The sequence below is a fragment of the Natator depressus genome, chromosome 1 (genome assembly GCF_965152275.1).
Source record: "Natator depressus isolate rNatDep1 chromosome 1, rNatDep2.hap1, whole genome shotgun sequence".
In the NCBI taxonomy this organism is placed as follows: Eukaryota; Metazoa; Chordata; order Testudines; family Cheloniidae; genus Natator; species Natator depressus.
Window position 1 is genome coordinate 185,150,574 of NC_134234.1, and position 24,891 is coordinate 185,175,464.

General features: G+C 40.8%; 1 protein-coding gene across 7 annotated transcripts in view; it reads right to left on the reverse strand.

Moving 5' to 3' along the window:
- Positions 1-24,891, reverse strand: part of LOC141999196 (ephrin type-A receptor 6) — an 817,098-nt gene that overhangs the window by 108,956 nt on the left and 683,251 nt on the right. For 6 of the 7 annotated variants that reach the window (XM_074972390.1, XM_074972364.1, XM_074972355.1 and 3 more), the window contains one exon: positions 20,807-20,929. The exons of the other annotated variant lie outside the window; for it this stretch is intronic. In XM_074972390.1, coding sequence (XP_074828491.1) covers positions 20,807-20,929 — 123 coding nt within the window. The remainder of the gene's footprint in view (positions 1-20,806; positions 20,930-24,891) is intronic. 7 annotated transcript variants of the gene reach the window in all.

The following is a 24,891-nucleotide window of genomic DNA, read 5'->3' on the forward strand; positions in this document are numbered from 1 at the left end:
ATGAGAGGTCAGGGCTACGATAATGGTGTCAACATGAGCGGAAAGAACAAAGGAGTGCAGACATGAATCTGAGAGTTAAACCCTTGAGCTTTTTTTGTCCCAGGCAGTTCTCATTCATTGAACTTGGTAGTCAGTGATGCAGCATCAAATTTAGTGAGGCTGCTGAATTTTTTAATGTAATTCAAAGCATCTATGTATTTTTCTCTGCATCAACTCATCGATGGCAAATTTTGAAGCAACATCTGGGAACATCCTCTCTAACACTGAAATCACTGAGTGCCACACAAGGGAAAGTCGAGTGGAGGCTATTAAGCCTCTCAAACACCAAATTGGGAAGATAGATGATGCCATAGGTGCCATTATGGAGGATAATCCTATAACAGGAACTGTTCGTGGGAGAACAGTGGCAGAGGGCAATGGAATCACCAGAAACATACATAACTTCAAATTTCTGGGTGGCTTAGTGTTGTGGCATGACATACTGTTTGAAATAAACGTAAGGAAGAGACTCCAAGGTGTTGACCTTGATATATCTGGAGCAATGGAAGAACTGGACAAAGCAAAGTGATACTTACAGTCTGACCGGTCAGATGAGGGATTTCAAAATGTTCTGAAGAGTGCACAGAAGTTGGCAGCGGAACTTCACACTGAAGCTATTTTCCCACCCATTCAAGAATACAAGAGTCACCGAAGAAGAAGACATTTTGATTATGAGGCATGGGATAATCCCATAAGAGATCCCAAACAACAATTCAAAGTTGAATTCTTTAACCAGGTGCTAGATTGTGCAATAAAGTCAGTTGAAGAACGTTTCATGCAGCTCAAGGAACACAGCAGTATATTCGGGATGTTGTATGATATTCCAAAACTCCTCACTGTACCTGAAGAAGACCTACACCAGCACTAGAGACAGTGTTGACACATGAGACATGCGCGATATTGATGCGAGTGATTTAGGGGAACTAAAAGCCTTTTCAAGATACATGTCAGCAGGATCAACTCCAAAGGCTGTTCTGGAATATATGTGCAGAAATAAGATGACCACCCTCTTTCCAAATGCTTTTGTTGCTCTGTGCATACTTCTAACACTTCCTGTAACAGTTACCAGTGGAGAATGCAGTTTCTTCAAGCTGAAGTTAATAAAAACACATCTATGCTCCACAATGACACAGGAGAGGCTGGTCGGCCTTGCAGCCATCTCAATAGAGCATGAGCTGGCCCAGACTGTCGACCTTCAGCAGGAAGCAGTTCAAAACTTTGCAACCAAGAAGGCAGGGAAAGCACCACTTTGATTATTCAAACAGATAAAAACGCCAGTGTTTACTATGCAGACAAGAAAAGTTACATTTGCTGTTCAGGCATTTGAAAGTTAAGTGTTACTTAAAATTTTTGAACAAGGCATTTTAAGTTGTTAGTTCTCCTTTATTGGGGTAGGTAGCAGAGCAGTACCATGAGAGGAGCAGAACAGGAAGAAGGCGGAATTGAGACCTTTCAAAGTTTTGGCCCAAGCGTGGGGACATGGGGGCATCATTTAAGCTCTCCGCCTCAGGTGCCAAAATGTTGTGGGCCGGCCCTGGTCCCATTTATGAGTTTATCCAACTCAATTTGTTTCTGATCTTATACATCCACTGATTATTACTGTGGGTTTTACTCTGACTGGGTGCTATGATGACATAAGTTTTATTTTGAAATTAGAAACTAGTGAGGGTTATTAATTTATTATTATTATTTAAATATTTTCTTCACCTCATGCCAGTAATGACAACTAACTGAGCAGCCTACTATTCTTAGTGCCAAACTCCTAAGCAGCCCAAACTCACTTGGTATGAATTTGACTCATATAAAAACTAGTTCTACCTCTCCCTCCCAGGCAGGGAGAAACCAGAAATAACTTCCACAATGTAGACAAAGGCACCTTGCAATAAATGTAAGGCTAGAACAGGCCTACAGATGCTTATTGCTGCATTTGGTTTGACATGAGTTATCTAGCAACTTTTCTTTTTTAGTATAACTACCAAAAAAAGAAGTGTGTGGAAAATTCTCCATTTGAAGGGAATGATGATGTGGCATATCCAGCTATGAAACGGAGACCTCTAGTTTACTATGAGCTCTTCCTTTGTACTATTCAGCAGCCATTTTGTAGAGTTCTGTTCTTTCCAGGTTTTATTCCACTCTCATCTCCATAATATCTGAAAGCCTTCCAGAAGTATATGAAGCAATGTGACTAACATCTGCCCCATGTGATTTTTCCCCTTTCCTCTCCTAGGGTAAAATTGTGAGTATTATTTTTTAATTATTTGATGTCTTCTGTGTGTGTGCTAGTGAGCAGGGGGCACCTCCTCATCTGGTGGTTGCAGTCTGTGACAGCAGCCCGACCTGGTGGATATAGGATACGGAAACCCAGGCCCTCCCACTCCACCAGGTTCTGATCCGGGATCCTTCTTGAGCACCGTAAGGCAGGAGTCCGCTACCTGTGCTCTGGCTAACTCTCTCCACTGGGCCTCTTCTTACCTCTCTGCCCCTCCCCTTGGGGCCCATTGTGGCTGGCAATTGTCCCTGGACCATGGGTCTCAACAAGGTAGAGTGTCTCAGCTTCATGCAGCAGACCTCCCCCTGGGAATACCTTCCTGGTGTAGTCTCTCTGCAGCAGCAAGTGCAGGACTGCCTCTCTCCGCCCACCCCCTGCTGTGCTGAGGAGGCTCCCTTTTAAGTCCTTCTTTCAACTGGAGCATGCTCAGAGGGCCTGTCAGGGTGGGTCTTCCTGGGCCTAGAGTTGCTCCTGCATTCTTAACTCTGCAGTGTGGGGTTTAGCCACCCCATCACAGTACTATGGAAGGCAAGGTCCAAGAAATGCGCCAAGTTCTTGAAACAAAAGTGAGCATGTTTTAGATGGTTTTAAGATCCTGTGACAGTTTGTTTCACAGCCATGAACTGGCCCCTTTGAAAGCTCGGTCTCCTGCACAAATGGGCTTTACCCATGGACCGCTCCCTAGTTTCCGAGGAGCAGAGTTGTCTATCATAGTCCTCATCCCACAGTTTCAGATGATATCTTTGGTGAACAGGCTATTGAGCTCTTTGAAGATAAGGACAGAAACCTTGAATAGGACTTGATAATGTATGGGAAGCCAAATGAAGGAATATGTTGCTGAGGCCAGGTCACTGTCTGCCAGGATTAGATGTCATCTTTTTGCCACTTGGAGATGTAGATAGTGTTTCTTGTGGACACAGCTAGGTGAGAGTTTTATGGCTGTCAGGAATCCCAGGAGCTATCTTAAACTGTGGACTGAAATGACCAGTTGTGGGAGTGTACTTTCAACCAAACCAGACCACACAGTGGCTGCAAACTCCTCATTTTGACAACCCGCATCACTTGCATTGTGCTTGGGTTTAGCTGATAGATGAACAGTGGGTTGATGTTGATCTCCACCAAGCACTGGGCCAAGAGTGATGTCAAATGTGGCAAAGACAAGGTAGAGCTGTGTGTCATCTGCATACTGCAACACTTGCGTCTATGTTGTCTTACCAGTTACCTTAGTGGTTGCATGTTGATGTTGAATAGCATCAGAGAGAGAGGAGAATAGATCATTGTGGGACTCCAGAAGTGAGAGTTCTAGGTGTGGAGGTGCAGTTTCCCATCACTATTCTATGGCTGAATCCTAAGGACGACTCAAACCATTTCAGCACATTACCCATCTGAAGAAGGTTACAGAGTTGCCGGGGAAGTAGTATCTCATGATCAATAGTGTCAAATGCCGCAGAGATCTAGGAGAATTAGAAGGACAAGTGCCTTCTATCAATCCATAGTGGAAAATCACCCAACGTAGCCAGTTTTCCATCCTGGTTTGAATCCAGATTTTGCTGGGTCTAGGATGTTGGCTTCAGTTACATGAACTTGTACGCAGCCTTTGACTCGCTTCTGTATGAGCTTGCTCAGGAACAGAACGTTGACACTGGATGGTAATTAGCTAGATGTGATGCATAAAATGCAGGTTTCTTCACTGTTGATTGTACTATTGCATGTTTGAAGGAGGAAGGGAAGATTCCTTCCCTAAATGAAGCATTAACTATTTGGGTAGTTTTTGGCCTGTAACATGGCACACCTTCATTGTGCTCTTTGCTGGAGGCATTGTGAGGGATCACAGCCCTGAACCCAGGTTCAGGGATCCCTAGGCAGCATTCAGACCATGGCTGCCACGCAGCAGCTCACCTGAGTAAGTAGGAAGGGTTCAGGGAAGGGCTCATTCACAGAGGGTCCCATACCCAAAGCACCCACTTGGGGGAAAAATCTCTCCCTGCCACAGAATTGGCTAAGGAGTACTATATAAACCAGGAATAACAACAGAAAGTTGTCTGATTTAGATGATATGCTATGTGAAAATTAAAAAATAACTTTTAAAAACTCATATGTAGTTAGTTCCCTTTGTGCCATATACCTGAGGAGGCTCAAGAACATGTTATTTTACATGTAATTAGCATGGATATGTGTAAAAAACCACCTGTTTCAAATGGTAGCGCAGGAAGGACATGATTTGCTAAAAGCACCCACATATGCAGCTGTGGCATCACACAGACAGAAGAGACGCGCATCTGAAGATCTGCACCTTGTGAACTATGGGAGAATTCTAGTGGAGCACAAGTTAAGCCACTGAGGCTACTGGTAGCTCCTCACAAACTCAAATTTGTACTCCTGCCGCCATGCTTGCAGTAAGAGTCTGCCTACACCTGATGCTTTATTTATGTTTGACTGCCGTGGTCCAATAGAAATGGAAAGGAGAGGCCTCCAAATTAGCCACCTATAACCTCCAGCAGAATAAGGCCTCTGTGAAAAGTGTTTAGAGTCTTAACTAGAGGTGTTGTAAAGTTTACAAAAGGGGCCATAACGGGAAACTCCCTATTCCAAACCCATTTGAAATTTCGTCTACGGTTGGTATCAGAGCCTAATCAGTCCATATACCTTTGATTTCAGGGTCATATCCAAAATCAGAGGGGGGGCTAGTTTATTGATCTTGTGCAGCCAAAATCTTGTGAAAACAGCAATTTTCATAGAAATTCAGTCCAAGATTGTGGTGATCTTGTGAGAACAGATGATCATGAGAATGTTGCCATCACTTGAACAGCTTGCATGATTTTGGAACCATCGAGTAAGTCCCCAAACTCTAGCCCTGATTTGGCCTCAAGATCAAACCCTAATCTGGGATCGAACACTGCCACCTCAAATAATCTTTTCACAGAGATCCTTATAAAGGCAGGATATTATTTCCTATTGTACTGCAGTGCCTGACAAAACCATTACAAATGTAAGATACTAGACCCAAGCTTAACAGAAAGCTGGTGATGGTCAATAAGATATTCAAAACTGTACTTTAGACTTGATTTTTGACAAGTGATATTATGAAATGTTTGAACTAGTATAATGTTTGTCTTTTGAGTATAATGTAGATCAGAAATGTCTGGATTACTGTTTGATACTTAAAGCTATGGGAAGAAGGACAACGTAAAGATGTAATCAAATATCAGATTCTAATGGCCCCATTATAATCAGAAATAGTCCTTATGGAAGTCAGTAACAGCCTTTCCACAGAGTTTCTAGTTTACACTGAAGTTATTTAAAAAAACCTAACTTCTATTAGTATTGATAGTTGTACCTGTACAGCACTTTTCATACAATGAACTCAAAGCACTTTACAGACGATCAATGAAGTCTCAAGTCACTCTGTGAGGCAGGGATTATTGCAGTTTTACGGAAATGGAAACTCAAGTATAGAGAAGTTAAATTACTTCTTCCACTCACACAGTGTCAGTAACAGAGCTAGTGACTGAATCCTCAACATCTGACTCCAGTTCTGTGCACTAATTACTAAACCAGGAGTTCTCAGCCTGAAACTCACCACTTCCAGGGTGGTTGTGGTCAGCTATCAGGTGATTAGAACCACCCTGCCCTTTCTAGAATGCTAAACAGAACAGGGTTCCTGGCTAGACAGAGAGAAGTCTTCTGTACAGGAAAAGGCTGAGAACCCATGTTGTAGACATTTCTCTCTCTTTAGGTGTGAGACGGCATACATTACTATTTATATTACAGTAGCACTTTGAGGCCCCTTTGTGCTGAATGATGTACACACATAGGAAGACACTGCTCCTCCCTCAAAGACTTTACAGTCCAAACAAAGCAACTATTACTTATTTAGCTCATAAAGGTACACAGTATCTATTCTTTGTCTCTTCAGATTAGAAGGTCTTCAGGCAGGAACTGTACCCTCTTCTAGTTGTACAGCACCTGGCACAATAGGGCTCTGATGCTGAATGGTCTTTGGGTGCTGCCCTCATCTATATATATATATTTAAAATGATAATTGAAATGGCAGATGCTCGACTTTTTTTTTTAATTCTGTTGCCTACAAGGCCCGATACTCCAGGAAGATCACAAGCAACTCCAGACCTGCCATTCGTGGTCGTCCTCTCTTTCCCTGATATTGTATCTCACTTTTTCCTCTTTTCAATGTGTGTGTATCACTTGCAGTCTAATTGCAAGCGTGAATCGATAGTATTAAAGCTGCTTTAGTGATTGGTTCATGTGGGCCTCGTAATGATCCAGTCTGCTCTTCTCATTCAATATGTCACTTAAGTGACAGACCTGGTCACAATATTTAATTGCACAAGGAAGCTGGATTCCTTAGGCTGTTCCTCAAAACTGAATCCTCAACTGGCAATACAACCTGCTGCCTCCATTTGACTGTTACTTTACAGGACTTTCAATGCAGATCAGAGCAGCACAAGTTGCTAAAACATCCTTGACTGATGCCTTGCCACCTCAGGGCATACATTACATTTTTTTGTATTTTGCATTAATTAATTCATTCAGGATTTCATTTTTTGTAAAAGCAAGAAAGAAGAAATATCTGCCATACATGGTAGTGTAACTTTAAATACCAGATGCATTTACAATTCATATTTATTTTTAATTTCCCTTCTAATTTTCTCCATAACATAGGATTTTGATAGTATGTAATTTAATTGAATGATAGAGTGATGAATAAGGATAAGACTATAAAGTGTCAAATCAATGACAAAATATTCAGTTTGTTGTCTCCTGTTGTCATTTTAAATAATGCAGCAAAGCCCACTTTAATGAATTTTTTAGGTAAGATTAATCCTCCAAAAACGAATATATTTAGTATACGTTAATCTCTACAGTCTTTATTTATAAGGAAATCTTTAATATCTGCCATGGGAATAAAACTGTTAAAGTAAACACAGGATATTTATTAGTACAGTATATAAAGAGAGAGAGAGAGAGAGAGAGGGTTGTAAGACCTGGTTTCTGTAATTTACGTGAAAATATCTTCAGGTCATCTCTACAAGTCACGGTTCATACTTTTATCTGGTATCCTCCCATTTAAGGGCCATATTCTGGTTTGTATTACAGCCATATGTCTCCCACTGAAGCTAGAAAGTGGCCCTAATTTAGTAAATGCACAGACCTGCTTCTAATTAGGATTAGCTCTTTTAGAATTTAAAAATGCTCATCGTAAACTCCCCACTTTCCTCATGTAAATGTTCACGGCTCAAAACCCCAAGTCTAGTTACACTTGTGCTGTTTCTTATACACCAGGGGTCTCAAACTCGTGGCCCGCCGGGTTATTTTCTGCGGCCCACCAACTCCCCGCGGCACCCCTGCCCCCGCAGCATTTACCTAGAGCGACTCCAGCCCGGCACGCACCGGGGGCAGGGCAGGCTCCCTCCCTGCATTGCCCCCACGCCGCTCCGGGAAGTGGCCGGGACCTGAGTGGGGGTGTCTGTGTGTTGCCCTGGCCGCTCCTCCAGGTACCTCCCCCGAAGCTCCCATTGGCCGCGGTTCCCCGTTCTCAGGCAGGCCTTCCCTGCTCCCAGTGTGCGTTGAGCCGGAGCCGCCCCCCGAACCACTTCTGCAGCCGAACCCCCTGCCCTGAGCCCCCTGCTGCACCCCACACCCTGACCCCCTGCCCCAAGCCCTCTGCCGCACCCCTCCTGCACCCCAACCCCCTGCCCTGAGCCTCCTGCCGCACCCTGCATCCCCACCCCTTGCCCTGAGCCCCCTGCTGCACCCCACACCCCTTCTGCACCCCAACCCCCTGCCCTGAGCCGCCTGCCACACCCTGCACCCTGACCCCCTGACGCACCCTGCACTCCTCCGGCATCCCAACCCCCTGCTGCACCTTGCACCCGTCCTGCACCCCCTAGGGGCAGGGAGGGGGCAGAGTTGGGGTGGGGATTTCAGGGAAGGGGTTGGAATGGAGGTGGGAAGAGGCGGGGCAGGGGCAGGGCCTCACAGAAGGGGTGGAGTGGGGGTGGGGCTGGGGCAGCGGTGTGAGGGGTGGTCAGTGGTGCGGCCCTCGGGCCAATGTACTAGTCCTCATGTGACCCTCGTGGTCATTTGAGTTTGAGAGCCCTGTTATATACAATATGCATTGGCAGAGTTTATTGCTCTATCTTTCTAGATGCTTCACAGCTATTACTGGTAACAGAAGTTATAGTAGTGATGTACACTGGTGGGACAATAGATTCCAGGGAATAAATGTTTTCCCAAGAGACTTTAAAAAAAATACCCATCAAACAAAAACAAACACCCCAAAAACCAATGATGCAGAAAAGCAGCTGTACAACCAGTCAAATTTTACAGTATTAAATCAAAAACTAAGAAAACCAACTCATGTACAAATCAAATGATGAATTTACCACAAATAATCGTATTTATACTAATTGTTTTAAATTAGAGATGATCCCAAACTGAAATTTGTATTCCAAATACCCTAAAAGGATGGACGTGCAGAATGTGGAGTCGCTCGCCCAAACTCCCGTTAGTCCCTGGCCACTAGGAGCTGTGCTAGGCCAGCATAAACACTACCATTTGAATAATATAGTTAAGGAATGACTCTCAGAGCTGGGTGTATACATCCTTGGCAAATAAACAACAGTAATGTACAATATATTGAAGAACATTATTTGCTGAATACTATTTAATACACACACACAAATGGCCCATAGCTGCCATTCCTAAATGACCAGAGTTTATTGTGTCTATATAGTATTTGAAAAATTGCATATTGTTCTTTGAAGTGTTTTTCTGCAAATTTTCATTCACTACATCTTGTTCTTCTGGTTTAATTTTGTTCTTTTCACGCATTTCCCAAGCTTTCTCCTTCCCAGCTTATTTATAAAAGCCTTGTGGTCTCTTACAGTTTACTATACTGCCCTGTATATCCCTCCTATATAGCTGCAGTTTTTTCAATGAAATGCCGAGTTCTGTTTCTTCTGAAGACTTCAGTGGGAAGAGGAGCAGACCCAAATACACGTAAGATTTACAAACAGAATAAACATGGCATTGCTATCACAAACTGCTCTGGGACATAGGCAGGTTCTTTTAATTTAAACTACTGGGAACCTTAAATATGCACTCAGAGGGTCTTCCTTGCATTTTCCTGTTGAGGACCAAGGGGGATATAGAAGTTTTAAAATTCCCAGTTCTCCATTGGCTGAGCTCCCAGTCCCAGGGGGATCCATGTCTACACTGCAATTAAACACCCACATCTAGCCTGTGTCAGCTGACTCAGGCTTGCAGGGCTCGGGCTGTAAAACAGCAGTTTAGACATTCGGGCTTGGGCTGGAACCTGAGCTCTGAGACCCTCCATCTTCCTGGGGTCCCAGAGCTCAGGCTGCAGCCTGAGCCTGAAGTCTACACTGCAGTAGACATGCCATGGACGCCAGGATCACGTGTGCCGGCCCTGTACCTCCAAACTGCTTCCTAGCCTCCCCATGTCCTCTCCTCCCTCTGTGTCAGGAAACATCCAAAGGTGCCATAAACCCAGGTGTACCCACTGCCCTAGCCGTAGGGGTTTCACATCCTGGATGAGGAACATTCTTTAAAATAAACCTGATTTAGAAGGTGAATCCCTGCAAGGCTGAGAAAAGGACAATGCTTTAAAATGTTCCCTGTCTCCTCTGGCCTGCCACCTCTCCAGTCCCAGATCATCTGGTTTTCCGACAAAAGGGATTCTGCAGGATTGGGGGAATATTTTGGGGAAAGCTGTTTCCATGTTTATAGTTTCTCCCTTTTCCTGATCCAGTCCATCCGCACTCTCCATTCCATTTGTGGAAGCAAAGAGATTGCAGTAGTAGAGGCAAAGCACGTGGCAACTTTTTTCTATAGTTAGGCTGTACAAGTTTGATAAATGTACTGGTCAAAATTTTCATTTTTACTGTTAATTTTCATTTTAGCTTTCCCGCCAGTTTTCTTTTAACAATTTTACATTCCTTCAAGATCTGCCTTGTTGGGGTCAATACTGTGTTACTGCCTTTTCTACAGACTTATCACCATTACATAGCTGATGCAAGAAAAGCCAAGTTCTGCCTTGGAGCAGTCTTATTCATCATATTCAGCTCATTTCCAACAGGTAAACCTCCAAAATGTACATTCAAAATACAAACACTTGGCCATTCAATGGTCTGTGGGTCTGTCTAGCTGACCATGCATGCTTTAACACACTTCAAACATACATGTAGGGGGAACAACTTTCAGTGCTTTATAACTGACTACAGAATGGGGGCTGACTAATAATAATTATTCTGTGTACTCCTATGATAGCTCTCATCTGAGGACCTCAAATTGCTTTCCAGACAGTAAGCCTTAATAGCCCTGTGAAACAGGTAAGTAAATCCATGTTATATCTGGGTCAGCAGACAGAAATTAAGTGACTTGCCCAAGATGTCAGTGACCCAGAACCTCAGCTGTGGCAGAAGAACACACAGCGCAGCCAGGAGGAAGTTTGGTCTCAATGTGCTTTTGATCATCTTTGTGCTCCCTTGATCCCATGAAGGCCGTGTGCCAGGCCAGGCCTCTGCGGTAATTGGAGCAGCCTGGAGACTGCTCTAAATTATATCAGCTGACAATAGCTCAATGGACCATTAGAGCTACCAGCGATTACTGGTGCGCAGTAAAGCCTTGGCCATCTACCCTACAGCCATTTTGTCCGCTCTGTTCTACAAAAGGATCCTACGTTGGTTTTAGGACTACTTTCCACCAGTGGAGTGGTGCAAAGCAGCAGACAAGATGGGTTCAGTGGCAGAGACAAGAACGGAATTTGGGAGTTGCAGTTTGCACAGTCTGGCCCTTATGCCAAGGAGCAAAGGAAAACGGTTACCTAAATTAATAACAGGTTCACTTTGGGCTTAATTCAAGGGATGGATAAAGTGTTTAGCCCAGTTAGATTATGGCCAGTTCACGCAGCCCTAGTATAACTACATTTCAATACAATTTACTTATTTAATCTAATGCTGACATTTCACCCCTAAAAGCTGCTGTCCTAACATTTTTGATGTTCATACCACTATACACTTTCCTGTGTGAGGGCAAGGGACATTCCAAAGTGAGAAAACGTGATTTCTGTCCCCAAATGAAGTCTCATTGCATAAGTGGTCTCTTGCTTTATTGACCTCATAGTATGTCATAAAAAGAAAAGGAGTACTTGTGGCACCTTAGAGACTAACCAATTTATTTGAGCATAAGCTTTCGTGAGCTACAGCATCCAATGAAGTGAGCTGTAGCTCACCAAAGCTTATGCTCAAATAAACTGGTTAGTCTCTAAAGTGCCACAAGTACTCCTTTTCTTTTTGCGAATACAGACTAACACGGCTGCTACTCTGAAACCTGATAGTAGGTCATGGAGTTTAAACAAAATGACATCTACATATCAAAGGCTCCTATGCTCCATCAATATTCAGTCTCCATAATACATAAGAGCTACTTAGAAGGATGTAAGAGGAAATAGAAACATTATACAAATTCACATAGTATCTGTGGCCAGGGAAATTAGGTGCATTAAATTTAAAAAACAACAACCTTTTGTCAAAAGTACAGGTTTCAGAAGTTTAAGGAAAATCAATAGAAAAAAATGCATGCCTAGTGCTGCAGGAAAGCATGTTTCTCTGCCCTTATAAATACCCCAAGAAGTGCTCAACCTTGTCAAACTGTTACTTCCGTCATTCCGTGAAAGGTCAGCGAAAGCTTAGGTTATCTGTCACATAATTCCTGGTCATGTCCTGTTTATCTCGTATACGCTGTATTTCAAAATATTGTTTATATATTTTTCATTTATCATTTTGACAGCACTTGTGTTGCTTGTTTCCACCCTCACGCACAATGAGCAAAAACTGGATGCAATTATCACTGCCTACAGAGACCAAGGATTACTGTGCTAATGATTACTGCTTCACTAATTATAGGTAAATGTTCAAAAGGTTAAGTGAAGTTTGGTTTCATATCTGAAACTATCCAAAGTTGCTGAGCCAGCATCTTCCTCTCATTGCCTATGAATCTCTTTTTGCTTTCATGTGCATTTTCAATTCAGAAGCAGTTGGGGCTAGGCAGAAAGACTATGGACACTTCTGAAGCCCATAACTGTGTCTTCAGTTGTGAGGTGAGTGATATTCTCTATATTAAAGTCATGAGTCAGGCCCCCCAAAATTGTGGGATTGACTTAAAATCATGAAATTTTAAAAATAAATCTGGGTTTCTTTTATTTCTCCTCTGGGTTGGAGCCTTTAGCGGATTAGATTTCCAAGTTCTCTACAACCATGAGGGCTAGAAATTTAATTTAATTTTGTAATTAAAATTGAGAGAGTCTCCCATAATCCAATAATTCCAGGAGCTGGAGTTTAAGAAAAAACACCATATATTGTGAGATTCGTGATAAAATTGTGCCACTTGGTAACACTATGTGGAGAGATTGTCGTTGGAAGCAGAAAGACAGAACATATGGAAGATCTTATGAAAGGAAGGAAGCTAGTGAACAGGAAAGAGCTGTGTGTTGTGTGACAAAGTTCCTCTGTTGCCTTGGTGGGTTCTGCACTTTCTGGCGGATTTGCTTCGCTCAGAGGTTCACTGCAGTCCTCAGTTTGGCTCCTTTTGTTAGTGGCACAAACCTGCCATTCACTCAGCTAACCTCATCACTGGCCAGCCTGGGGAAAAGGAGGAGAACAATCCCCACAGTCTCCTCGCACGCACCTCACTAACTGAAGTGAGGTCCTTTTTAAAACCAGGTGCCCTGATTAGCCTGCCTGTCCTAATTGATTCTGGTAGCTTCTTAATTGGCTCCAGGTGTCCTAATTAGCCTGCCTTAATTGGTTCCAGCAACTTCCTGATTGTTCTGGAACAGCCCATTATCTTACTCAGGGGAAAGGGACCTGTTTAATCTGGGGCTAATATATCTACCTTCTATCACTCTCCTATAGCCATCTGGCCTGACCCTGTCACAGTTAGAAAGGAAACAAAGAGCCTTATTGTGAATGGGGAAGGAACTTCAGCTATGCTGAGTCAGTAAAAGAGTTAGAGAGGCCTTCACTAAAAGGGACTGAGATCTAAATAAAGATTATGCATGTGTTTAGTTGGGAGATGTGTGAACATTTGAACCAGCTATTCTTGTAAAGCAATTTTCACATCCTTAATCTTTATATTAGATATGAAAGAGATCCATTAAGATTCCCCGCCCATCATGAAAATCATGATTAAATGCTGCATAATTCATTTTCCAATGGAGCTGGGTGTGTAAGTGCTCTCCCCTCAAACAAGATCTTTTTATACTTCCCTTTGTGCGGAATAGTAATCTTGCCTCAATTATCCCTGAACCCAGTTAATACAAATTATTTTTGTCAAAAATGTTCTGACATTTGTCTAAAAATGGTGCTGAACGTCCCAGAAAATGTTCCTATACCCTGATAATCCACTTAGACGTTGGTCCCACTGAAGTCAATGGCAGTATTTACATTGACTTCAATGGGTTTTAGATGACGTGCTTACAGCCAGTGTAGAGATGCAAGTCTCCAGCAGAATGATTGTTCCCCTCCCACACACAGTTTAATCCCAATTTTAGACTATGGGGCCCTGGAAAAAATTTATGCAGCAGCATTGGCAATGATTTGCTCTTCTGAAGTTACCTTACAGCAAAGGGATGGATTAGCAAAAATACATCCTTTAGCTAATGGACAGCTCCTTGTATACTCCCATCTTGGACCTCTACCTTCCCCCTCTCCCACCCTGGCAAAAATGGGATGCATAAGGATTGTACAGTATATTGACTGTTTATGCCAGTAAAATTACATTGTGTCTGTTCATAAATTGGACAAACCATTTCACTAGGGCATTCTGAAGAGTGTACATTTATTAGAAAACAGGTTTGTTGCATTCTGCATCTTCAGTTATCAATTTATTACTAATCAAGAAAGATATTACATTTTTTCAATTAACAAAAATGCACACACTTCAGCTATTGTAACCCAAAGTAGGGAAAATGCATTAAGGTGCGGTAGGGGATGGCGTGAGGGGAACTGAATGGCTATTTTTCTCAATATTGGTGCCGCAACTTTATAGTTGAATTTCACTATGAATAATTGCTTCCTGATGCTTTTTGTTGAGTAGTTTTGTTCAATAAGGGATTGTCAATGCAATTTTACTCTGAATGGTCAGTTTATACAGTATCAAGAATAATGGCCTCATTCATTCAGGTGCATATGGAAATTATCATAAAATATTAATTTTGAGGAACAATGAAACCGATCATCTGATTTAATTCATCTGATTCTTAGATTTGATTTAAGAGGCTCTGTAATAAATGTGGACACCACAGTAGGTATAGGCAAACTTTGTTTTAGAAAGTCAGCGTGTCAAACACCCCACAGGCACCATCTCTTCTGTGTAATCTCCTTTGTTTGGGACAGTACTGTTGTCATTATTCATTGCAAACTTGTATCTAACTTACTGCCCACTTCGAGCTTTTTTTCAGCCTTAGTGCTGTTTTGGATTATTTTTCATTGGATCTATTTGATTGACTTTAATCTCATTTGTTTTCTGAACATAAATAATTTTTGAGGCCCATGATAGCAAATGCTGTTTACCTTGACTTAGCCTCAATGCTTCCACTTTCCTGAGCTGTAAAATGGTTGAATACTTGCCTAACACAGGGGTTGGGAGGATTAATTAGCTATTGTTTGTACAGCACATAGAAAAAAAGATACAAAACATAATTTCTGTCTCACCCTCCACACCAGAGGCTGTACAGGTCATGTCATAGGATCTACTGCAGGGGGCTTCAGCCAGATTTTCTGGTCTACCCTCACCTCCTTCCATTTAATTTGTACACCAAGTAGTGGTTCTGACTGCTAAACAAGGATCCTGTTGTAGTCTCTCCTCCTGACTTACATCTCCACTCATTACTATCAGAGAAGAATCCGGAGAGCAGCTATGAGGGAGACACTGACAGTGTTACCTGTCTTTCTCCACGCTATAGCAGCAGGATCAGTTATCTGTCTTTTAAGTCTCCAATGATGAAAGTAGGGAAACTGGGAGTATGGGTGTGACTAGCCAATACACACTGATTCCTGCCATGTGACAGGGGTGTAAACATATGTAATCCTGATCCATTTAACTTGACTAGGGCCAAGAAATAAATTGAAATCTCTTACAGCACTCATGTATGGAAGAGTGAGAACTTGAGGAGGTGAATACAGCACTTCCAAATTTTCCTGCAAGCAAGTGGCACTGAGGAAAAATCAAAGATGGTGAATGCACAGTTCTTTCCAGAGGGAGGATGAGAGGACTACAAATTGTTAGACAAAGGCTTTCAAGAATATTTTGATTTTCACACGAATGTCACTTGAGAAAGGTACACTGTCTTTACATGAAACCAGATGCCAGGTGAGACCACGGACCATTAACCTTACAGACCTACGTAAGGCTGAGTCACATGAATTTGAACTGTCAGCAGATGGACTAAAAGAAGTCGAAATCGTTTGTGATATAACTGATCACAAGTCAAAGAAGTTATTGTGAGAAAAGGACTTGATTTTGTAAATAACAGTAGGTATTTTCAGGACTAGTGTGAACCAGGCTTCCCAAATAAAAGTGCTAGCAAGCAGTGAAAGAATTTTAATGACGCCATCAAATGCAAGCACTATTCCATCAGAATAGCGATGTCTAGTCTTTAAAATGCAACGAGATTTGCAATTTTGGAAGCAAGTCAAGCGTTTTGAGAAGTCTCACTCAATACGGAGGGCGGGATAATCAACTGCAAAGGGGTTTCTTTGCAGCACCCCTGCACCAGAAGCTAGGCTTGAAGTTGGCCAGATGAGGATTCCTGTGAATAAGAAAAGGAGTATTTGTGGCACCTTAGAGACTAACAAATTTATTTGAGCATAAGCTTTCGTGAGCTACAGCTCACTTCATCGGATGCATTCAGTGGAAAATATAGCGGGGAGATTTATATACACAGAGTACATGAAACAATGGGTGTTATCATACACACTGTAAGGAGAGTGATCACTTAAGATGAGCTAATACCAACGGGGTGGGGGGAGGAGGGGAAGAAAAGCTTTTGTAGTGATAATCAAGGTGGGCCATTTCCAGCAGTTGACAAGAACGTCTGAGGAACAGTGTGTGTGTGTGTATGCGGGAAAAAACATGGGGAAATAGTTTTACTTTGTGTAATGACCCATCCACTCCCAGTCTCTATTCAAGCCTAAGTTAATTGTATCCAATTTGCAAATTAATTCCAATTCAGCAGTCTCTCGTTGGAGTCTGTTTTTGAAGTCTTTTTGTTGTAATATTGCAACTTTTAGGTCTGTAATCGAGTGACCAGAGAGATTGAAGTGTTCTCCAACTGGTTTATGAATGTTATAATTCTTGACATCTGATTTGTGTCCATTTATTCTTTTACGTAGAGACTGTCCAGTTTGACCAATGTACATGGCAGAGGGGCATTGCTGGCACATGATGGCATATATCACATTGGTAGATGTGCAGGTGAACAAGCCTCTGATAGTGTGGCTGATGTGATTGGGCTCTATGATGGTGTCCCCTGAATAGATATGTGGACACAGTTGGCAACGGGGAATTAGCAAGGGATGCAAAGCCAAATACCAAATTCTACAAAACTGAATACAAAGCATCAGTTGTGGTAAACCCAGGAAAAACAGCTACAAAAGGTGGGTAGTAATTAGTCCCAGGAGATTAAAAGGCCCCTCCCTATCCACTGAGGAGAGAGAACCACAGGGCACTAAGGTTCAGCTGGAAAAGGGGTTGCCAGGGAACCAATTAGGTTCAGCTGACTCCAACTACTTGGGACCTTTTTAAACCCTCCCCTGGGTGGTGGTGGGGGCGGGGAGAATGAGGGAGTGAGAGGAGCAGGGAAGCTGCCAGTAGGCTGTTTGCAGCAAGACACCAAACCTTCCCAGTAGGGAGGCTGCACTTGCTCCCCAGAAGGGAAGGAAAACAAGCACAAGGGACTGACTGAGGAGAGGAGTAGCAGGACCCTGTACCACCTATAAGGATTTGCCTTGCCCCAAACCTGAGTCTCCAAGGCTAAAAAGGACTGAGCCTGCGGAGGCGAACAAGGTATTTTGCCACGCAGTGCAATGGTAAAAGGCAACATTTTATGTTCAGTGAAAGAGAAAAGTCAGTTATTAGTTTCATTTTATCCTAAACCACTTTTGACACAAGTTCCTTAACAACCTATTTTCTACGTGCTCATTATGGAAGCTCTGGTCATTATTCCAGATTTAAAAGTTGAGTTTCATTTTCCACCTAAAGCAAGGATTCAACCTCTTCATTTTGTATGAAAGATACAGTGTATCCTCCCCAAACTTAAGAGCACTTACTCTTTTATTACAGAATTAGTTTTCTGATAATTTACAAGTAAATTTAACAAGTTTGAGTTAAAGGTCTTGGCTTGTAATTAACTTTAAGAAATTTAGCATCTGTCAGTCATCTTTGTCCCAAATGACCTCAACAGAATAACACAGATGCTTTGAACTTTCCATATAGTTAAAATTTCATGAAAATCTTATGCATGGACTATATTTGAATTAAATAGGTTGTAATTAAACTAAGTTATTAGCAATTAGATATGTTTGTTATGCTTATAAAGGCTCAGGTCAACAGCTTAGGAAACTGAAGAGGGGCCATTTTGACATCAGAGGTAACAACCAATCACTAAACTTGCTCTATAGCTAATTTGCATGCAATAATTCTATTGGTTGTTATGATTCAGGGGTATGGGGAAGAATGGACAAGTGTCAAGAATACATTATTCTGGTTGGTACATTATTTTGCTAAACCTCTCACTTCTCTTTAAAGATTCAATAGGCATCAGCTACTTCTGCCTTGGCTCCACTGCACACTGAGGCAGGAGGACCCCTTAATGCAGAGAATTGGGACTCAGGGGCCCTCCCTTCATAAAGCACCAGTCTCACCAACATAACATAAAGTTAAGGGCTAAATTCACCAGTACACTGTGGCTGCTTCTAGCTACTTTTCTAGCAATACAAAGCAGCTGTAAAGACAGCTTAATTGGACAGTGCACTCTGGCTGGTTTGGTGTATCTATGAATCTTCTCTTAAAATGAAATGTGATTTCATGACTTAAAGGTAAAAACATTATGGGGATGTTATAATTACCCCAAACAAAGCATTATAAATCAGGCAATTCAGAGTTAAGGTTACACTTAGAAGAAATCCAAAATGTATTAAGGTAAGAAATGCACAGTTACAGCACCTAAACAACCTTCACTTTGTGCTGTACTCATGGCGTGAAGGAAAAAATATGAAACAACTGAACGGCTTCAAAATCAGTTTAATCTAATCAAACTATAAACACTAAAATACCTTAATCACAATCATAATTATTGCATGGCATTGTATGGTGCAGACTTAAGTGTGTGCATTTGTGTGCATCTGTGCATAAAGTGTTCATTTCTTTACCTTAACATTGGAACTCCTCTCCTCCTCCTCAACCAAAAGTGCACTTAGTTCTTCCCTTCAACAAAATGCATGTAGTCTGCCACTGGATTAATCATGGCAGCCGTCTGCCCTTCTACAGACTGACAATCCCCCAACCTCTATAAGATGAGGCAGTTTGACAATAGGCTGATGGGATGCCTTTCCTTCACTTGCTGCTATTGCTACAGTGGAAAGTGATCTATTAGCTACGTTATAATAAATTGTATATAGTAGCTGCACTTGCAGTTTCTTCTCTTTTGAAATATTCTACCAGTCTGAGTCATATTCCCTTTACTCATTATTATTAAGCCCATTATACTATATTAGCACCTACGGGCCAGCTAGGTCAGGATCCCATTGCACTGCTAGGAGCGGTACAAAAATATAGAAAAGGAAAGTCCCTGCCCCCAAATGCTTACAATCAAAAGCAAGCAAGTAAACAAACAAAAAACAACAAAAAAGACAAAATAGGTAGATGAGACAAATAAGTGGGCCAGGGTAACAAATATAATAGGATGTCAGCAATTCTTAGCCAATGAGGGTCAGTAATACTATATATATATACGTGTGATACTCAAAGTAGGGAATATGGATGGAACCAGTAATAGCTCTTTAAAATTATTGAAGAAGCACTCTGTATAGTATTTTTCATAAGAAGATCTCAAAGTGTTTACAACCATTGTCTGCCTGCACCACTTGTGAGGTTAGTACAGTGGCCAACATTTACCAACAGTTATCAGAGAAAGTATCAAAACTATCTGTTACTTCCTATTTAGAGAATGAAGGAAAACAATGATTAATAGTGACCCCTGGCCTGTAACTATCTCTATGTTATGCATAAGTAAGTTGAGGTACAGAAAGATTAGGTGACTTCTCTCCCCAATTGGCAGACGGAATCCAGGGCAGAATTCATTATGCTCATCCCCCCTGCTCTAACCACTAGACAACCCTTCCTGCCTTAAAGAGAAAATCCAGAGTATTTTAGAAATTAACTAGATTTTTGTGAAAATAGAAGAAACTGTAGTTCATAAAAAGTAAAACATATGTCAAGGAGGCTGCAGTTTTCCTACTAAAAAGGGAAGAAGAAAGAAATTAAGACAGGAAGAAATTCATTCTATATTGAAATATGCAGTGTGGAAAGCAATAGATTTTGAATTCTGCTTTTAGACCTATTTTAATATAGACGTCTATTAAATTAATTAAGTGAAACTTATCAACTTACTTTTTATTTGCTAGTTTTATTGCCAGGTATCTTCCACGATTCCAAATGAAGACAGATAACGTGCATTCCCCTTCCGGAGAAAAGGAGCACCTGTGATTTGTCATTTTTCCCTGCCTCAGCCCAGTATCTAGACCAGCCTACTCCTGCAGATTATTTTTCTTCCCACCCTTCAGCCTGACAGTAGCCCACTCACTGTGTTGTGGATCTCATTACTACATTATGCTTCCTTTTTCACCTCCATTGTACCCGGCGGGGAACAAACCCTAACTACTTTTATCTATATTTTTTAAAAATGCATGCTGAAGCATATGTAAAACCAGAGTTCAAAGTTAGTTGCTTTCCCCATTTTTATTTCAGTGCATAATTAATTTCTACTTGTTCTAATTTTTTGTTACTTCCTCTCTGTTAGCTGGAAAATGGAAACTTTCATGGAAAACATTCAGGCATTCAGAGACAGCAAATCTGACATTTCAAGAGCCATTTCTAAGTTATATTTTCTATTTACATAAGTTAATTTCATGCAATGCTTGATAAGAGAACATTGGCAGTTTTCATTTTATATTTCAGTTAACCACTTAGCTATGGCTGTTTCTCTCCTCCAGTTACAGTCTCTCCTACATATACATGGTCAGGTCCTGCACTAGCAGGCTGGTTAATGGATAGAAAAGATCCTCTTATTTTTGTTATTCATTGAGACTGATATTAACCTCTCTATCCTACCACTAACAGATTTTGGTGCTGTTCCCCCCAGTAAGGGTTGGTGGAAACTTCACCTGAAATACCTACCAGAGGAAATGCTGGGGGGCAAAGATCTGCCCCGTGAGACTGGATGTGGGGCCGGGATGCTACTTAAAAAGCCTGCCCGCAGGAATCTCGAAAGAGACTTCACCCCAATGGTTGGGAAGGATCCTTTTAAAAGATAAAAATTATCATTAATCAAACAAGCTGTTCTTTAGCTGATCAAAAGAAGCTGATTGTTTAAGAGAGTAAATGAAACCCTACCAAATCAACAATGTCTTCACGGCAGCAGAGTCCATAAAATGCTGTTAAACGATAAAAACTGGTAACAATACAAACAGAACACACACAACCAACCAAAACAACAAAAAAAGAGAAAAAACCCCACACCACAAGCCATTAAGCGATAGAGTGCTAGCAAGAGAGGGCTTGTTTCCTCTGAACGTAGAGCTGGCACAGTGTTTAAATGGGGAATTTCAGAACTTCAAGGAAGAAGAATATAAAGAGATTCACTTTTAAAGGCAAAATCAACCTCTTAGATCCACGTAGAGCAAAATAAGTTTGAGATGCACTATCTCCATGTGTAAAACTCCCACTGATGTGAATGGAATTTCACACACATAATGGGAGCAGAATATCAGTCTAGATCTCTGCAATCACCTGAAAGTAGAATTTTGTCTTGGCAGGAAATGATGGGAAAAATATCATTTCAAAAGCAGTTATGACAATACACTAAACTTGTCCTCATTTTATGTCATTTATTGATAGCTATTTTGATATATTGAAGATGAAAAGATGAAGGCCCTTAATCCTACAACAGGATCCACTGGGAAGACCAAACTTCAATGGGGCTCTGCACAGGCCTGTGCTTAGCAGATCTCTACGTTGAACAGGGGCTTGAAATCTCAAAGCTTCTTCGATATAAAAAAATATAATGGGGGGAAAAATCAAAATTCTCCAAGTTTGAAAAAAATTAAAATTAAATCTAAATTATAGTTGGGTAATGAATATTCAACATAACTTTTATGTTAGTAAAAACAACAAACAAGCTCCCATTCAAAAAGTTAGGCAATGGTAAGTTTTGATATCTTCTTTCATCATTTTCAGTAGGCATATCGTAGTTGCTCCTCAGAGATGGAAAAGCCTTATTATCATTATAATTAGAAAATAAATAGGTTTCTTAATCTTGATGCAGTTTCCATTTGTGGGGACTTCTGTAGATGCAGAGAAATCCAGATGAGCAAATGCATTCTGAAGAAACATTAATTTTTTGTTGAGCCTGTGTAGCCTTAGAGAGATCTGAAAAAAATGTCGCTTCTTTGGTTTTCATACACAATAGAGCTGTTTTCCCTCAATACTTACTTCATTTCCCCTTTTAAAACCTAAAGATGGTACAAAAATTATTACAGTATGAAAAAAGAAAATTGATATAATTTATGTTTTAAACACAGAACCTTTATAAAAGGTATCCTTAAAGATCTTTAATAACCGAAGGGTGGGATCAAAACTCTAAGGAATTTTAAAACTAAATCAAAACAATTTCTTCCCCCTGCTATCTCAGGCAAGCCTAGTGTTGAGAGCCTTAATACATTTTTCCAAATTCTCAGTTCTATTCAAGAACTGTCCTTAATGAGCACTCCATTGGGCACTTTTGTACTGAGTTGTTCTGTGTCCACGACCTTGATCCTGCAAAGGGATCTGCATAGGAAGATCCTTCCATCCACGTAGAGGTGAATGAAGTCAGGGGACTCAGCACAGACGTATCTCTTGCAATACTGGGGCCCAAATCAGTAATTTTCTTTTTCATGACCAAGTTTTCTCTCTAAGAGTGATCTGTGGTCTGCCAATAATTCATTTTTTATGGTAAGAAAAATTAATAAAATAAATTTAAGAAGAGTCACCTCTAAAGCGATCTTTGTGACTCTTTTAAAAAAATTTGCATTAATTTCTCTTACCATAAAACATGAACTACTGGCAGACCTTAGATCATCCATCACATCTACCGATGTGAGGAAGAGCTCTATGTAATTGGAAAGCTTGCCCCTTCTGCCAACAGAAGTTGGTCCAATAAAAGATACCTTACCTCCCTTGTCTCTTAAGGTATTTAATACAAAGTATATTGCAGAAGACTAAAAAAATTAATGAGAAAAATACAATACCAAAGGGGGAAAAGCAAAAATTGTAAGCATAACAGGAGTGAAAAGTCTGAAAATGCAAATCAACATAAGGAAGTGGATGTGTAATAGTAAAAATGAAGTAACTGAGTTTCAGAAATGGTATAGAGAACTGCACGGATATGAAGTTCAAACAGAAAATAGAAGTTCTCTCTAGCTTAGTGTGTTTTTTTTCCTTTAGAAAAGGAAGAAGCAGTCTTTATTCTGGTCCCAAGTCCAAATCATAGTTAGCAAAAAAGTCTCTGCAAGCTCCTGTGCCATATGTTTCCAGATGTAAAAGTATAAGACATATTTCTTTGCTGGGAGGTCGCTACTCTTAGGTCTATTCTAAATATAAATATTTTAAACAATTGTAAACTTTAAACAATGTTTAAAGGAAAAGTTTTCTTAAAACTGATAAGAGTGGACAGCGTCCTGTTTTCATTTGAGTCAGTATAACATTTCTTTAATCAACTAGCCGTCTTCAAGAATGCAGTTCTCTCAGTGAACTTCACTGAAAGGAGAGGGCTGTACATCTATTTGGTAAAGCATTATTTTGCTCTGCACAAATTTCTTGGAGGGAGAGGGGCAGTGTTACAGCTGGTGGAGAACCTTTAGAGTAGTCAGAGTTATTACAGGTATTAAAAAGGAAAAAGTAGACAAGAAAAATAAGCCATGATTCCTGAGCAAGTTGAACACATTCCACTACATAGCCACCACATTAATGATTTCATCACACAAAAGAAGATCATATATATATAATTACCCGGACAATGCCACAATAGCATGGAAAACTATAATTATATAAAAAAAGTATTAGCAGAAAAAATAAGGGAAACAAAACAATTAAAGTATATGGGAAGTACTTGGAATATCTGTCAGATATTAGATTTCAGAGTAACAGCCGTGTTAGTCTGTATTCGCAAAAAGAAAAGGAGTACTTGTGGCATCTTAGAGACTAACCAATTTATTTGAGCATAAGCTTTCGTGAGCTACAGCTCACTTCATCGGATGCATACATCTTCTGTATTTTCCACAGTATGCATCCGATGAAGTGAGCTGTAGCTCACGAAAGCTTATGCTCAAATAAATTGGCTAGTCTCTAAGGTGCCACAAGTACTCCTTTTCTTTTTGTCAGATTTTATTAATCTACCATATATAATAGCTAGATTTGGGTTCCCTAATAATGGTATATGGTTAGAACTCAGGGCAAACTAACTTTCTTCCAGAGTTTTTACAACAAGGTTTAAAGCCAGAAAGGACAATTAAATCGTCTAGTCTGACCTCCTGTATATATTGTTATATCAGACCTATTATTTTAAACCCGGTTTGCAACCTTTCAGAATTTCAAAGGACAATACCATTGGATTGCAACTACCCAAAAACCCCAGAATGGCTTTTGTTCTGGTAGCTGGATCTCTGCTTGAGCACCTGCAGACACTTTCTGCTAACTATAATGCTGCAACACAGAAAAATGTTTTCTTTTTAAGCTATTCATCTGCATTTTGCTCCTGCCAAAAATATTTCTGAATAAGAAAGAGAATGACTATATGATTATGTGTTTGCTTTTTATGTAGACTATGAAAGGATATGCTTTCTAATTCTGTCCTTTCTAATTTTGTTGTTCCATTAATCCTTGCGAGATTTGAAACTGAATGTGGGAGTGGAAGAAAAAAAACGTGTTCAGCCTGGTCTTTCAGAGAACTGAAGTGATCAACGAGTGAGAACAAGGCACTTCAACTGAAGTGGTGAGGAAGAGCCTTGACAATAATTTTCTCATGAAAGGATGCTAGCAGATGACATTGCAGGACCAGGGCCAAGGTGAGGCAATGAAAGAAATAGCTTATTTTATACCACTGTACACCATTGCAACCATATTTTGCAAATATTTCCATGTTTTGGAAAACTGTTAAACTTCAAGCTATAAGTCAATTCTTCATTGGTGACACAGAGTGAGACTTCTAGAGCCCATTCTTGCTT